The following is a 16,047-nucleotide window of genomic DNA, read 5'->3' on the forward strand; positions in this document are numbered from 1 at the left end:
ACCCAGAACCACAGGAACGCTGGCTGAGTGGAAGTCCTACAACTAGGAGGAAAGAGAAACGCATACGGACACTCAGAGGAGGCGCAGTGCTGAAATCAAATTCTGAGGTGCGGAGTGCGCGGAGCGGGCTGGCGGCAGAGGGCGCGGTTGGCGTTTTCAATCGGGAGGGAGTCGCAGACTCTGAGCTCCAGATCCCGGCGAGTCTTTAGGGACCCAGACTCAGACCGGAGAGGCGGGACTGTCTGGCTTCGGTCAGAGCGAGTGCAGCTTTCTCTCCGAGCTTTGCAGCGGGTGCTGGGACTCAGAGAGGCAGAGCCCCTGGGGACAGGACTGAGAGCCGCCATAACTGCTCTCTCCGGCCCACCCTGTTGATCCTGTGCGACCCGCCCCGCCCAAGCCCTGCACAGAGGCCTTTGCCGGATAGCCTCAGGCAAAGGCTAGATTAGCACCTCCCTAGAGGACAGAAGTTCTCTCACTGCTGACACAGCTGATTCTCATAGCCACTTGGCCTGGAGGTCAAACCCTCCCTGGAATTAGCTACAACAATCAAGATTTATCTATAAGACTGCAAACAAAGACCACTAGGGGGTGCACCAAAGAAGCATAACAAAATGCGGAGACAAAGAAACAGGACAAAATTGTCAATGGAAGAAATAGAGTTCAGAACCACACTTTTAAGGTCTCTCAAGAACTGTTTAGAAGCTGCCGATAAACTTAATGAGATCTACACGAAAACTAATAAGACCCTCGATCTTATATTGGGGAACCAACTAGAAATTAAGCACACACGGACTGAAATAACGAATATTATACAGACGCCCGACAGCAGACCAGAGGAGCGCAAGAATCAAGTCAATGATTTGAAATGCGAGGAAGCAAAAAACATCCAACCGGAAAAGCAAAATGAAAAAAGAATCCAAAAATGCGAGGATAGTGTAAGGAGCCTTTGGGACAGCTTCAAGCGTACCAACATCAGAATTATAGGGGTGCCAGAAGATGAGAGAGAGCAAGATATTGAAAACCTATTTGAAGAAATAATGACAGAAAACTTCCCCCACCTGGTGAAAGAAATGGACTTACAGGTCCAAGAAGCTCGGAGAACCCCAAACAAAAGGAATCCAAAGAGGACCACACCAAGACACATCATAATTAAAATGCCAAGAGCAAAAGATAAAGAGAGAATCTTAAAAACAGCAAGAGAAAGAAACTCAGTTACCTACAAGGGAATACCCATACGACTGTCAGCTGATTTCTCAACAGAAACTTTGCAGGCCAGAAGGGAGTGGCAAGAAATATTCAAAGTGATGAATACCAAGAACCTACAACCAAGATTACTTTATCCAGCAAAGCTATCATTCAGAATTGAAGGTCAGATAAAGAGCTTCACAGATAAGGAAAAGCTAAAGGAGTTCATCACCACCAAACCAGGATTATATGAAATGCTGAAAGGTATCCTTTAAGAAGAGGAAGAGGAAGAAAAAGGTAAAGATACAAATTATGAACAACAAATATGCATCTATCAACAAGTGAATCTAAGAATCAAGTGAATAAATAATCTGATGAACAGAATGAACTGTTGATTATAATAGAATCAGGGACATAGAAAGGGAATGGACTGACTATTCTTGGGGGGGAAAGGGATGTGGGAGATGTGGGAAGAGACTGGACAAAAATCGTGCACCTATGGATGAGGACAGTGGGTGGGGAGTGAGGGCGGAGGGTGGGGCGGGAACTGGGAGGAGGGGAGTTATGGGGGGAAAAAAAAAAGGAACAAATGTAATAATCTGAACAATAAAGATTTAATTAAAAAAAAAAAGACTAAAAATACTAAGCTAGAAGTACTGGAGATATACTTTTATTCTCTTGTGAAAGCAGATAAGAAAATCTACCCCCTTTTTTCAAATCTCCTCCCTTATTGGATCTATTCCAAGTATATCCCCAGAAACTTATAAAATAATCAATGCTGATTATAAAATGGGAAGATTTTAATACAAGGTATATAAATACTAATAATGGAATTGACCACCTATGGTTTAAAATTTACTTATTTTGAATCATAAGTGGGGTAAAAGTGTGGACACTGTAATCAGTTGTCAGTCAACATTTCAGAGAAACCAATAGGCATTTAGAATAACAGGCAAAGTTTCATTTTTAATAAGTAACATTTTAACACTACATTCAATATACTGTTGACCCATGTCTTGACTGACAGCCTGCATTAGTCTTGTTGATTTGTACATAACCAACTTAATTAAACAAGAAATCCCACAGCATTGCCCTAACCAGTTTGGCTCAGTGGATAGAGCATCGGCCTGTGGACTCAAGGGTCCCAGGTTCGATTCCGGTCAAGGGCACGTACCTTGGTTGTGGGCACATCCCCAGTGGGGAGTGTGCAGGAGGCAGCTGGTTGATGTTTCCCTCTCATCAATGTTTCTCTCTCATCGATGTTTCTAACTCTCTATCCCTCTCCCTTCCTCTCTGTAAAAAATCAATAAAATATATTAGAAAAAAAAAAGAAATCCCACAGCATAGAAACCTCCATTTAACTCCATCATCAAATGAGCCATCAGTTTAACTAAGATGTTAACCTTATGGTTTGACATTTATGTATTGTATCTTTTATTGTAATGCTAAATGCTCTTACAAGATTCATTTCTTCAAATATTTTGTTGGTGATTTGAGATTTAAATGTTATGTGTTTCCTAGTATGCAACACAGCCAACACTCACCGGAAACAGTTCCATTTGTGGAAGAGTCGCCTTGACCTTCAAAGGGAGTATTAGAAAGCATTGACCAGAGAGGCTGGTAAGGAAGGCATGTCTTGCGGGGGGCACGGGCGGGGGGGGGGGGCATGGGATTTTGAGTAAAAAAGGTAAGTTGGGATTCCTTTTCAGGCTGCCTTGTCTAGCAAGATGACCTGAAACAAGTTACTTCACCTTTTTCACCTGCATGTAATTAATTTTCCATAGTGGCACCAGTGTTTAACAAATGGGTGATGATGATTGTTACTATTGATAGGTTTTTATTTATAAGGTAGAAGCAAAATTAAGAAGCTTTGGAATTTTGATTGGGGTTTTCTCTGGGGGGCAGAATGGCCAGAAGGAGTGTGTTGGTGGGACGGTTGGTTTGGGGAACACTTCTAAAATGACAAGCAGGTGGAGCCCGTGTGGCTCAGCAGTTGAGTGTCAACCCATGAACCTGGAGGTCATGGTTCAATTCCCCGATCAGGGCTTGATTCCCAGTAGGGGTGTGCAGGAGGCAGCCAATCAATGATTCTCTCATCATTGATGTTTCTATCTCTTTCCCTCTTCCATCCTCTCTCTGAAATAAATAAAAACATATTTCTTTTAAATAACAAGCTAGATTTTGAATTTGATGGGTACCTGATGAGATATCATCATCCTCCCAACAGTACTAGTAAATAGAATTTTAAACCACTAGGGGATGTATTGGTGAGTTGACTATCCTGTCACCTAATCCTATTATCTTCTCAAAATCAAAGAATCCTTGAGTCTTAGTTCTCACCCAGTTTTTTCAAACCTCGACAATTCTGAGATTCAGGTACTCTTCTAAACTGCTCAGGGCTTTGGGACTAAGACCTAAACCACAAGATCTCCATCAGCTAATTAGTGCTAGGCATAAAAAGGGTAAAGAGCTGCTTATATTAAAATGTTTAAAAAAAACTAATTTCACAGAAAATAGGGATAGGGCACTGGGCATATCATCCACTTTGTTACTACCCCACAAGAAAGAAAAACAATCTGAGAAATAATAGAAACTAAACTTCCTAACGGGTTTCTTAGAATAGGAACCTTCTTTTCTGTGATTTGGGGCTTAAATCATTCACTTCCCACCCATCACTTCACAACAGTTAAGACCATCAGTCTGATCTGACCTACCTTCTCCTTTCCTGCCAGAACCACTCCATCCTGCTTACTCATTGTTGGCCAGAATTAAATGCTAAATCATCTGCTTTCAAAAGTCAGAGCACATAGTTATATGCAGGTCTCTAAACCACTTCAAAGTAAATGTCCCTCCAAAACAGTTTCATTGGATTGTGAGGTGAAATTTGAAGGAAGATGCCCTTGTCTCCCCTCTACCTTGCCTTACGCAATGCGCCTCCTCTCCCACCATCCAGGCTTCACTAACCCTGCTATTCACATGCCTTATCTTGCATTCCACCTTTCTCCAAACCAGAAATCGCTCTTTCAAGGGCCTATTTGTTAGGAAACTAAAATAAGTTATGCTAATGAAATGGATGCCAACCAATGAATGCATTATTCTCCAAGAGGAGTGGTTCACAAAAGACTGAAGGACAAAAGGGAAAGGAAGAGTGAAGGATTTTGCTCCCCCGCTCACCCCCAAACCAGGGAACATTTGGCATTGTCTGACTAGTGGTTCTCAACCTTCCTAATGCCGCGACCCTTTAACACAGTTCCTCGTGTTGTGGTGACCCCCAACCATAAAATTATTTTCGTTGCTACTTCATAACTGTAATTTTGCTACTGTTATGAATCGTAATGTAACTATCTGCTATGCAGGATGTATTTTCAGGGGTCACGACCCACAGGTTGAGAACCGCTGGAGACCAATGGGGAGGCATTTGGCATTGTCTAGAGACAATGGTTGTCACATTAGTGGTATGCTACTGTCATCTAATAGGTAGGAGCCTGGAATACTGTTAAACATCTTACAGTGCATAGTACTACTCCCCATGACAAAGAATTATTCAGTGCAAAATGTCAGTAATGCTGAGGTTGAGAAACCAGCTCTAAGAGGTAATAGTATTTCGATTAATAACTCCCTTGTTCCATAGGTTTAAATTTAAATTCTAGGCATTGATCAGGCTGAATGGAGATGTGTTTTGGAGCAAGTAACCATCAATCACATCTCTAAGACAGGAACCTATTTTCTGTTCATATAAAACTAGTCTCATCCATCAGACTAAAGACTCTAGCTGAATGATTATTCAGTTCCTTTTTTATAATTTTTATGTTTAAAATATAAGGTTAACAAAAATGAGTTCAACAAAGAAAAGATACCCATTATTATATTTGCTTCAGATATTTTTTAAAGAAAAAAATATTATACACAGTTAAAGTCTACCTGTTCCCGCCCCTCCCCCGCCCCCCCCTCCCCCCCCTCCCCCGCTTTTCCTCTCTCTCCTAAAAGATAACTACAATGGTCAGCCAACGTGGCTCAATAGTTGAGCATTAGCCTATGAACCAGGAGGTCATGGTTCCATTCCTGGGTTGTGGGCTCGATCACCAGTGTGGGGCATGCAGGAGGCAGCCGACCAATGGTTCTCTCATCATTGATGTTTCTATCTCTCTCTCCCTCTCCCTTCCTCTCTGAAATCAATAAAAATATATTTTTAAAAAAGATAACCACTATATAGCAGTATATGTCATTTTCACATATCTTATACTTATCTACATATATCCACGTAAATATATAGTGTCTATTTTGGGTACTAAATGTTAAATAACTGTGATTATACTATATATCTTCTTTGCTCTCAACATTGTTTGAGATTTGTCTACTCTATTCTCATGTAAATCCAGTTAATTCGTTTTAACAGCTGTCGAATATAAATAAACCAGCTTACATATTAACATTCCTATGGTTGAGTGACTGGGTTGTCCTACACTTACACTGTATACACTTGTAACATGTCTCCTATAAGCTAAGACTTTAGGTAGTTTCGATATCTTAGAATAGCAATTCTCAACCTTTTTCATCTCATCGTATACATAAACACTAATTACTAAAATTTTGCAGCACACCAAAAAATAAATATTTTTGCCGATCTGATTTTTAAAAACAGGTATAATTTTGATTCAGTCACACCAGACAGCTATTGTTGTGTTGGCTGTTGTAAGTTTTTTATTTAACAATCTAAGGGAAAAATAAGTCAGTGCATGTTTTAAAATTGCTATCTTAGAAGAAGTGGAATTGTGGGATTATGATGTAACTAGAGGCCCGATGCACAAAAATTTGTGCACTCGGAGGGGTCCCTCAGCCCAGCCTGTGCCCTCTCGCAGTCTGGGACCCCTCAGGGGATGGCCACATGTTCTTTTAGGCCCGCTCCCTGGGGGATTGGGCCTAAGCTGGCAGTCAGACATCCCTCTGGCAGCCCGGGAGCCCTCAGGGGAGGTGCACTTGCCAGCAGGGAGCGGGCCTAAGCTGCAGTCGGACATCCTTAGTGCTGCTGAGGAGGTGGTTGAGGCTGCCACCACCACCACCACTGGCAGCCATCAGCCTGGTTTGTGGCTGAGCAGAGCTCCCCTGTGGGAGCGCACTGACCACCAGGGGGCAGCTCCTGCATTAAGCATCTGCCCCCTGGTGTTCAGTGTGTGTCATAGTGACCGGTCATTCCCAGTAGTTCTGCTGTTAGGGTCAATTTGCATATTATGCTTTTATTATATAGGAGTGCCTGGCCAGCCTGGGTGAGGGGCTGATGGCTGTTTGCAGGCTGGCCACAGCACCTTCAGTGTGGGGGTCCCCACTCGGGTGCCTGGCCAGCCTGGGTGAGGGGCTGAGGGCGGTTTTCAGGCTGGCTAAGCCCTCCAGCGGGGACCCTCACCCCATGAGGGTGTGGCCATCCTGGGTGAGGGGCTGATGACTGTTTGCAGGCTGGCCACAACCCCCAGCCAACCAAACTCCCAGTGGAGGCTGACTGGAAGCAGGTATCTGGGATTTATTTATCTTCTATAATTGAAACTTTGTTGCCATGAGCAGAGGCCACAGCCAGCTCAGCACAGGCGGGAAGCTTGGCTTCCTCTATCGCCTGAGCAACCAAGCCTTCTGCTTGCTCCAGCTCCGTGGTTGCCAGCTGCCATCTTAGTTGGTTAATTTGCATATAGTTGCTCTGATTGGCTGGTGGGCGTGGCTTTGGCATAGCGAAGGTATGGTCTATTAGCATCTTTGTCTCTTTTTTTTTAAATATATTTCTTTATTGATTTCAGAGAGGAAGGGAGAAGGAGAGAGATATAGAAACATCAATGATGACAGAGAATCATTGATTGGCTGCCTCCTGCACGCCCCTTACTGGGGATCGAGCCTGCAACACAGGCATGTGCCCTTGGCCAGAATCGAACTTGAGACCCTTCAGTCTGCAGGCTGACGCTCTATCCACTGAGCCAAGCCAGCTAGGACGCATCTTTGTCTTTTATTAGTGTAGATAGGTCTTCAACTTTGCTACAAGTTGCCAAATTATTCTTCAAAGTGGCTGAACTAAGTTTTCATGATATTGTACTTAGAAATATAGATGACTAATCTTGTGGCTTTCAAACAAACAAGCAAAATAATCAAATCTTTGTCTTCTACAGAGTTATATTAAGATGTAAGGATAAAAAGGTATGGTATGTTTGTAAATTTTTCCAGAATCATCTACTTTTTATTAAGTAATTTTTATTCTGAAAACAAAAACCATACTCCATATGTCTAATAAAACAGTGTCAATAAATAAACAAACAAACATATTTGTGGACCATGACTGAATCTTGATTCAAACAAAACCATTATAAACACTTTGAAACTTTCAGGAAAATTTATATATAGGCTGTGTATTAGATGATATTATGAAACCATTCAGTTTGTTGAAGGGATAATAGCATTGTTATTTTTAAAGTCCTTTTTTAAAAAAATCCATGGAAAGACGTGTCTGCATTGAATCCTTCAGCAGAAAATAAGAAGTGATAGATGAATCAAGTGTGGCAAAATCTTGACAACCTTTGGAGTTCATTATACTATTCTCTGTTTTGGTGTATGTTTGAAAATTGTTATCATCATCATGACCGTCATCAGGAGTAAGAATTGCTAAGAGGCAGACTGGTAAAAGCAGGGTTAGACAATTGGCCATGATAAAGAAAATCACAACCACTAACCTTTCCATCTCATAACCGGATTATTTATCTCTCTCAGGTAGTTAGACAAGTTCCAATATTTTAAAAGTGAAATAACCCTGTTTTTTCAGGGCTTGATCCCCAGTAGGGGGCATGCAAGAGACAGCTGATCAATGATTCTCTCTCATCATTGATGTTTCTAATCTCTCTTCCTCTTCCTTCTTCTCTAAAATTAATAAAAATACAGTCTTTAAGTGGCCTCCCCAAGACTACACTGAGTATAAAAATTATATTCCTCAAATGTCTGTCACAAACTATTATTCCACATTTTGTGTGAATTCAAAAGATTTGATTAATGTCCGTGTAACCAATGTTATACAGGTATCAATATTGTGAGTCAAGTCTCACAGAAAGAATTCCAAAAATAAAATTACTGCAGAGGGAAACGTTAGGCACCCTGTTTTCTCTCTAAATAGGTATAACTTCAGAAGTTTCACCATAGCATTTTCTCCTTTGTGTGTGCTTGGGTGGGGGGAAAAGCAGGGACTCAGGGACAATAGATACAGAGCAGAATAGAAATTTAGCATTGGGGCTTAATTAACAGTAGGTCACATGACCCAAAATCTTTAGGGTGCGGTGCCTGCTGGAGTAGGGTACAGTAGAGGACCTGGGGAGGTGGCATGCATTTCTCACTGCCCACGGCGCTGAGTCAGACCAGCAACACATTCCAGAGAACACTGCCAAAATGACTAAGCCACAGCCCCATTTATTTGTATTGTTTGTGACTCATACAACCCCAGGCAAGGGCAAAGAGAGGCCTTGATTCCTGACTGTTGACTTTTGGTTGGTGATCATTCAAAATGTCCTAGTGTCATAGTGTAATTATAGTGGAATTAATCTTGAGCATGAAAAGGACATAATTAATTACATTCATTACAAGTGTGGTAGGCAGCTAGACAGGCATGAGCAGAGCAAGGACGATGGACCAGGTATAGAAGGTCACCAGGGTGAAAAGCCCCAGGTGCCTAGCAACGAACAATTATGGGGTTGTAGGGTGGGACAACCCAGGATGACTTTTCCTCCCCGCTAGCATATAGCTGGTCTTGAGGTTTGGACCCCAGGCCTGACCTTTCCTTAGAAATAACATCTAGGTCTCAGTAGTATTTCAGCACCAGGCCCAAAAGAGCAACAAAACCAGCCACAGCTGACCTCAGGACCAGCTGCATTGAATAATGACCCCCTGCCCTGGCGCCAAGCAATCAATCAGTGGAGACCCCGACCCTGAAAGGACACACCTGGAAAGCTGCTGAATATTAAGATCTCCTCCAGGGACCTCCACGCAAATCTCCACCCTTAAAACCCTTAGGACAGAGGACCCAGTGCCCTCTCCCTCCTGCGAGCCCACCCACGCCCTTTCTTTTCCTACCTCCTGCCCCCTCCCCACAAGCACTTTACCTTCAGCTTCCTCACTCCCAAGCTCCAAGGACCCTTCCTTTACCTCTATAACATGTTTCCTAAGCCCACTTCTAGGAATTACTTTTTCTACACCTGTGATTTATAAATAAATGTTCTCTTATAGTTTGGATCTTGGCTCTGAATTCTTTCCTGGCCAGAAACCAAGTCCCGAGGTTGCTGAACTCAGGGCTGGTCTGACCCCATGGATCTAACACCCAGTGCCATTCCACTGCCTTCAACACAAGTACAATCAAAACTACTAACTGTTTCAAGTTTGATAGCGTAAGTCCTGGAAATCAGGCAGGCACCCAAAGAGTGAGGCTGTGGCTATTCAGAGTCAAATGGTCCCTGACACTGTTCACAACAGAGTAAAATAAAAGTTGCTAAAATCTCTGTCAGACCATGTCTCAGGGTCTGAAGAGATGCATCTGCCTTTTGGCTGAAGTGGTGAAAGCTCAGCTGATGCAAGGAAGCAAAGGAACTTTCTCTCATGTTAGCCTTCTAGCACATCAGCTCTCTGAGAACAAAAATTAGGATAGAGGATAAATCTATATTCCCTACCAGAGCTGAATGTTACTTGAAGGGAGTAAAAACATTGAACCTCATCCTTGTATCGACAATGAAGAAAAATCCTAAACCTAGAAGATGAAGGTGTAATAATATTCTTAAAGAGATCTTACCATCATATCTGAAGCTTAATAACTTAGAAAGTTGTAATAGAAGACACAATAGACTATGGCTAAAGACAGAGAGGATTATTTAATCAGATAACATTTCCATAGGTTCACTTTTCAGTTGACTTATTCAATAAAAGCGCAGATGAAATATAATGCAAGGGGAGGGAGACCTTAAGTCAGTGGTTCTCAACCTCCCTAATGCTGTGACCCTTTAATACAATTCCTCATGTTGTGGTGACCCCCAATTTCATTGTTACAAATTGAAGATAATTAAAGCATAGTGATTAATCACAAAAACAATATGTAATTATATATGTGTTTTCCGATGGTCTTAGGCAACCCCTATGAAAGGGTCGTTCGACCCCCAAAGGGGTCGCGACCCACAGGTTGAGAACCACTGCCTTAAGTGTTTCCAAAAATGTGCTTCACCAAGTAAAAGAGCAGCAGAAGGAATTTGTTGGTGCAGAAAATAAATATAACTATTTCCCTGTTTAGTTCATCTCTTCTCAGTTGCACAAAGCTATCATCGGCGCAGTATCATTTAGATAGACACCTCAAAATTGCTTCCGTGAAATCACGGAAATCTCTCCTGGGAGAGAGCCTTGGTCTGCCTATGACCCTGGACTAAACTTTAACCGGCTCATCTCAGCCTTGTGCGGTTGTTGGCTGCAGTACAGAGACATGATGCTCTAAAGGCAGAAGATTGCACCAGCCAGGCCAGTGCTGTGTGTTTCATCACCCTCTGCCAGTCATCTAGGATTGAAATAATCAGGCTGACTCCAAACACCAGGATGTACACACCCCGGAACAGAGCTACCTAAGCAGAATGGGAGCAGAGCTGCATACCATGAACAGTTGTGGGATTAACAGAGATGAAGTTGCAGGTGTCAGAGCCTAAGTCAGATCTCACATTGTCCTTTGCTGATACACCTATTTTAGCATTTATCACAGTGGCCTCTTGGATGCCTGTCTCCCCACAGGAACCATGCCTTAATCACCTTTGGATCCCCAAGTAATTCTAGAAGGATCCCCTGAACAACTGCCACTCTATCACTTCCACTTCCACTCTTTCCTGGAGGTACCTTGGGAAAAATAAAGACCCAAAATAGAAAAGCCAAATGCATAACAACAACAAAAATCCAACATGTGAAAGTATTCACTTTCATACAGGCTAAAGAAGCTAAACCAAGGCTACTGGCCACCCTCACCTAGTGATTTTTTTGAGCCTCTTAACCTACCAAATTGAAACACCTTGTGCCCTTTTAAATTCATAAACCAAGAGATGAACCACCACTGCCACCACCTCAATACATAGGGCCCATAAACAGTCACTCAAGATCAATGAAAGCCCAAATTCTCACCAACCAAAGACAACAGAAAACCAGCAATAAAGTTTGTCCTGTCCTTAAAACATAAGGACACACATGAAAAAATGTACCCAACCCAGAAAAACAAAAAATTAGTAGATCTGCTCTGACAAAAAGGTATCTGGCACTACAAAGAGGATATCCAATCTTAGTATAAATATTTTCAGTAATAATACTTTGGTATTTAAGTAGATATCACAAAACTACTAGTCGCTTCACTCATTTGAACATAACAATAAATTATACAGAAATAGACAGATGTTTTCATTCAAATAAGTTATTTTTTTAATAAAATTTCTACAACTCCTCTTAGACAAGCCTCCAGAAGATAAACTCCTTCTGGTAAAGTGTTTAACATTTTGACCTTCTTTAATCCCAAATTAGATGGGCACAAAATGGTTTCAACAATTATTTTTGAAAAATGCATAAAGAATCTTTTAATTAACTCTAGTGACTCATTTCTTACTAATTTGTAGCCACTACTCCCATAGAATTTTACTCCCCTAAGAACCTGCTGTCTTTAATAATTCTTAAAATTCTTTTAAACAGTTTTCTTGGGGAGAGAAGCAGGGACTGGTTAAATCAGTTGATTTGTTAATTCACTTCTAACAAAAATTAAACAAGTTTCATTACTTGCAGGACTTTTCTGAGCCTTTGTTACTGTGCAACACTACTCTCCAACAGGAAGGTGTAGTATGTGGTGATTCCCACGCTGATTTCACAGAAGAGATTTTTGTTTTGGGTTTGTTTTTTTCCATGTATCATCAATTAGCTTTTAGCAGGAAAGAGTATTCTGAGGAACAGAATACTTTGAAAGCCACATAATTAGAATAGTGTTAATAAAACCTCAAAAATAGGTTTAATTCCCAGTTTAGTCCAATTACTTTTATTTTTAAGCCATTGACTACATCTTTAAAACCATGAACAACCACCTTTAAATGCATGCCTTTACAAATACCCTGTAAGAACACACAGGTAAACTAGCAAACGTTACCTCCTTTACAGTAACAACTCATTCAACACTTAAGCAGCTACTATTTTGAAAAGAATCATGAACAATCTACAGAATGCACTACTCTATGCATATTACAAGTTCAAATTGAGTAGATGTAAATGGGACATTTTATATCATCATATATTTGATATTTTAACCATCAAAATGAAAAGAAAGACTCACCAACAGAAGCTGAGTTTTTAAGAACGGACTCCTTTGGGACTCCTTTTTCAATTCGTAACGTGGCCCACTGTTCAAAAACAAGAAGCATTCATTTAAACTGTTCCATAGACACAGAATAGCATACTTAATCATGCTTATTCAGAAGTGTAATTAAACAGTAAGACTTGGTGTTACTTGAATTAAAGAGATCCCTCAGTGAATCTCTGATGTAGCACTATTCCACGTCCCAGGTATACTCTTGTATTAGTTCTGATAATGCCTTAATGATAGGAGGAACAGATCATGTTTACCCCATTTAAATCACTCACACACAATCTGGTACCACAATAAATTACTCCTTGAAAAGGTGGTGAAGCATGTTGGGCAAGGACGCAGGTTATAGCCTTTAGACTACCAGGGTTTGCCCTGGCCAATATAGCTCAGTTGTTTGAGCATCGTCCAGTCACCAAAAAGTCACCAAATTCCTGATTAGGGCACATGCCCAGGTTGCAGGTTTGGTCCCCAGGTGGGTACAGTAGACAACTGATCAATGTTTCTCTCTCACATCAAAGTTCCTCTCAGTCTCTCTCTCTCTCTCTAAAAAGTCAATAAAAACATAATTAATTTAAAAAAAAAAAAAGACTACCTGGGTTTCAAGCTACTTAATCCTTCTAGGCCTCAGTCTCTTCATATGGAAAGTGAAGATAATAGTTCATATCCCATAGGATTTGCTATGAGGATTAGATGAAATTAACACATGTAAAAACTCAGGGCCCAAAGAATAGCTATTATTTTCATGGTAAATTAGGCATTCCAGGGTGAGATGCACTCAAGCCTAATTGCCTGCATCAACGATAAGCTTGAAAAGGAAGACAGAGTGAGACTTGGAAAGCTGGCAAGCAATCAGTGAAGTCGATAACTAAAGAAATCATATGCCCAGATGGTCACTTATGTTTTAAGATACATAGGGAAAATGTTATAATTAGGAGTAACCAGGGGTTTGAGAGAAGTTAAGAATAGGGAAAATCAACTCCCATTTTGCTTTGAATGTACATAGGAGTGTAAAGAAATATACCAAGATGTGACTTGCTATTTTTTTTTACACTTTTTTTAATGCATTTTCAACATCGTCTACCATTAACATCATAGTTCAAAAACTACAAAATGGCCCTGGCCAGCGTGGTTCAGCTGATTGGAGCATCATCCTGTGCACCAAAAGGTGGCGAGTTCTATTTCTAGTCAGGATCAGGACACATAGCCAGGTTGCAGGTTCAATCCCCAGTCAATTGATGTTTCTATCTGTTTCTATCTTTCCCTTCCTCTCTCTAAAATCAATAAAAATTGTGGGGCTTTTTAATGTGCTTTAAAAACAACAACAACAACTACAAGTTAACCTTGTTGACAGCATTCCAGAAAATCACAATGGTTATTTTTTCTAGTTTAGAAAAGGAGCCATTAAAATATTATTTAGCCGAAACCGGTTTGGCTCGGTGGATAGAGCCTTGGCCTGCGGACTGAAAGGTCCCAGGTTCGATTCCGGTCAAGGGCATGTGCCTGGGTTGCGGGCACATCCCCAGTGGGAGATGTGCAGGAGGCAGCTGATCAATGTTTCTAACTCTCTATCTCTCTTCCTTCCTCTCTGTAAAAAATCAATAAAAAATATATTAAAAAAAAACACAAACAAACAAACAAAATAAAATATTATTTAGATTATTACAATTCCAGAAGTTAACCCTGGCTAAATTGACTGATTTGGGGGCGGGGAGGGTGGGTTGGGGAGATGGGAGCCGAGGAGGGAGAGGTGAAATGCAGTGTAATAATTATAATTAGAACTTAAGCACCTTGGAGGAACAAAAAGAATTTATTAAATACAGCAAGACATATCAATTATTGATAAGCTCAGAGGGATAATTCAGAGAGATGAAGATAAAATTTCAAATAAATAAGAAAATAAACTGATAGAAAATAAATAACCTAAAATATGTACATGAAGGTCAAAGAGTAAGGCATGATATGACTACGTCAGGACCCCTGCACAACATTCCAAAGAGCCAAGTAGGAACATGCCATTTGTGCTTAGAGTACAGCCTATAAATAGAAGCTAATCTTCCAGGTTTCAAATGTCAAATCACAAATTATAATAAGACTCAGTCTTAATCTGGTTATATCTTTTTCTCTTCCTTGAAAACTTAAACTCTAGACCTCCCATGTTTTCTCAATAGAGGTAAAGGTTTATTCCTATGTTTTTACTTTTTAATTTTTTACTTATTGATTTTTAGAGAGGGGGGAAGAACAATTTGTTGTTTCACTTATTTATGCATTCACTGGTTGATTCTTGTATGTGCCCTGACGTGGGATCAAACCCACAGCCTTAGCACATAAGGATGACGCTCTAATCAACTGACCTATCTGGCCAGGACTCTATGGTTTTTCACTTTAAAGCTTTATACCTATTATCATTGTAAGTAGACCACAAATATGATAAAAACAAAATATTGTAAACAATCAATCATTATCAGTCTTCGAGCTCAGTTTTCTTTTATGGTAGGCATCTGATTTTATACTTTATATCAATAGTAATTACCTTCAACGAGGACAATTATTTCATGCTCATCTGATGGAAAATATTGATATTTTGTGGTTGTTATAGACTAACTTGTGTGTTCCTCCCCCAAATTCATATGTTAAAGCCCTAACCTCCAGTACATCAGAATGTAACTGTATTTGGACATATCACCTTTAAAAAGATGATTATGTTAAAGTGAGGTCTTTAGGGTGAACCCTAATACAATCTGCTGGTGTCCTTATAAAATGAGAAAATGTGGTCAAACAAGGAGATACCAGGGATGCCCACACACAGAAGAAGGGCTATGTGAGGACACAGCAAGAGGCAGCTATCTGCAAGACAAGGAGACAGGCCTCAGAAGAAAGCAACCTGCCAACACCTTGATCTTGGACTTCCAGCCTTCATAACTGGGAAGAAATAAATTTCTGTTGTTTAAGTCACCCAGTCTGTGGTACTTTGCTATGGCAACCCTAGCAAACTAACACAGAGGCATTGCTTAAAAAGTATGATTTTCTACAAAGAGTTCCATGTTCTGTCACCAGACAAGGTTCAGAACACATAACATCTCCTGAAATGGTAACACCAAAGGCCTGTCCTACCAAATGAAATTATGGTGTTCAAGACTAGCAAACTTTACGGTAGGAGAAGATATTTAATATAACATGGAATTTATACTGGAAAACCGTTTTCTTCTTTGGGCTTCTTCTCCAGTGAATGTGAAAATGTGCCTGCTCTGCAGTCAGACATACAAGCATATGAATTGCAGTTCGGCCACTTCCAGGCTGTCACCATCTCAGACAAAATACTTTAACCTCTTGGGGCCTCATTATCATCATCACTAAACCTGGGACAATTACCAAGCATTGTTATAAAGATTGAAAAAAATAATCTATCTGTCCAGGGATGCAAAGCTGGTATAATATTCACAAATCAATAAACATGATACATCACATAAGCAAAATGAAGGATAAAAATCACA

General features: G+C 40.6%; 1 protein-coding gene across 2 annotated transcripts in view; it reads right to left on the reverse strand.

The window, feature by feature from the left end:
• Positions 1–16,047, reverse strand: part of GPAT3 (glycerol-3-phosphate acyltransferase 3) — a 67,375-nt gene that overhangs the window by 41,287 nt on the left and 10,041 nt on the right. Inside the window, exon 3 of one of the 2 annotated variants that reach the window (XM_059666399.1) lies at positions 12,524–12,590. The exons of the other annotated variant lie outside the window; for it this stretch is intronic. Coding sequence (XP_059522382.1) covers positions 12,524–12,590 — 67 coding nt within the window. The remainder of the gene's footprint in view (positions 1–12,523; positions 12,591–16,047) is intronic. 2 annotated transcript variants of the gene reach the window in all.

This window comes from Myotis daubentonii, chromosome 1, assembly GCF_963259705.1.
Source record: "Myotis daubentonii chromosome 1, mMyoDau2.1, whole genome shotgun sequence".
Classification (NCBI taxonomy): domain Eukaryota; kingdom Metazoa; phylum Chordata; class Mammalia; order Chiroptera; family Vespertilionidae; genus Myotis; species Myotis daubentonii.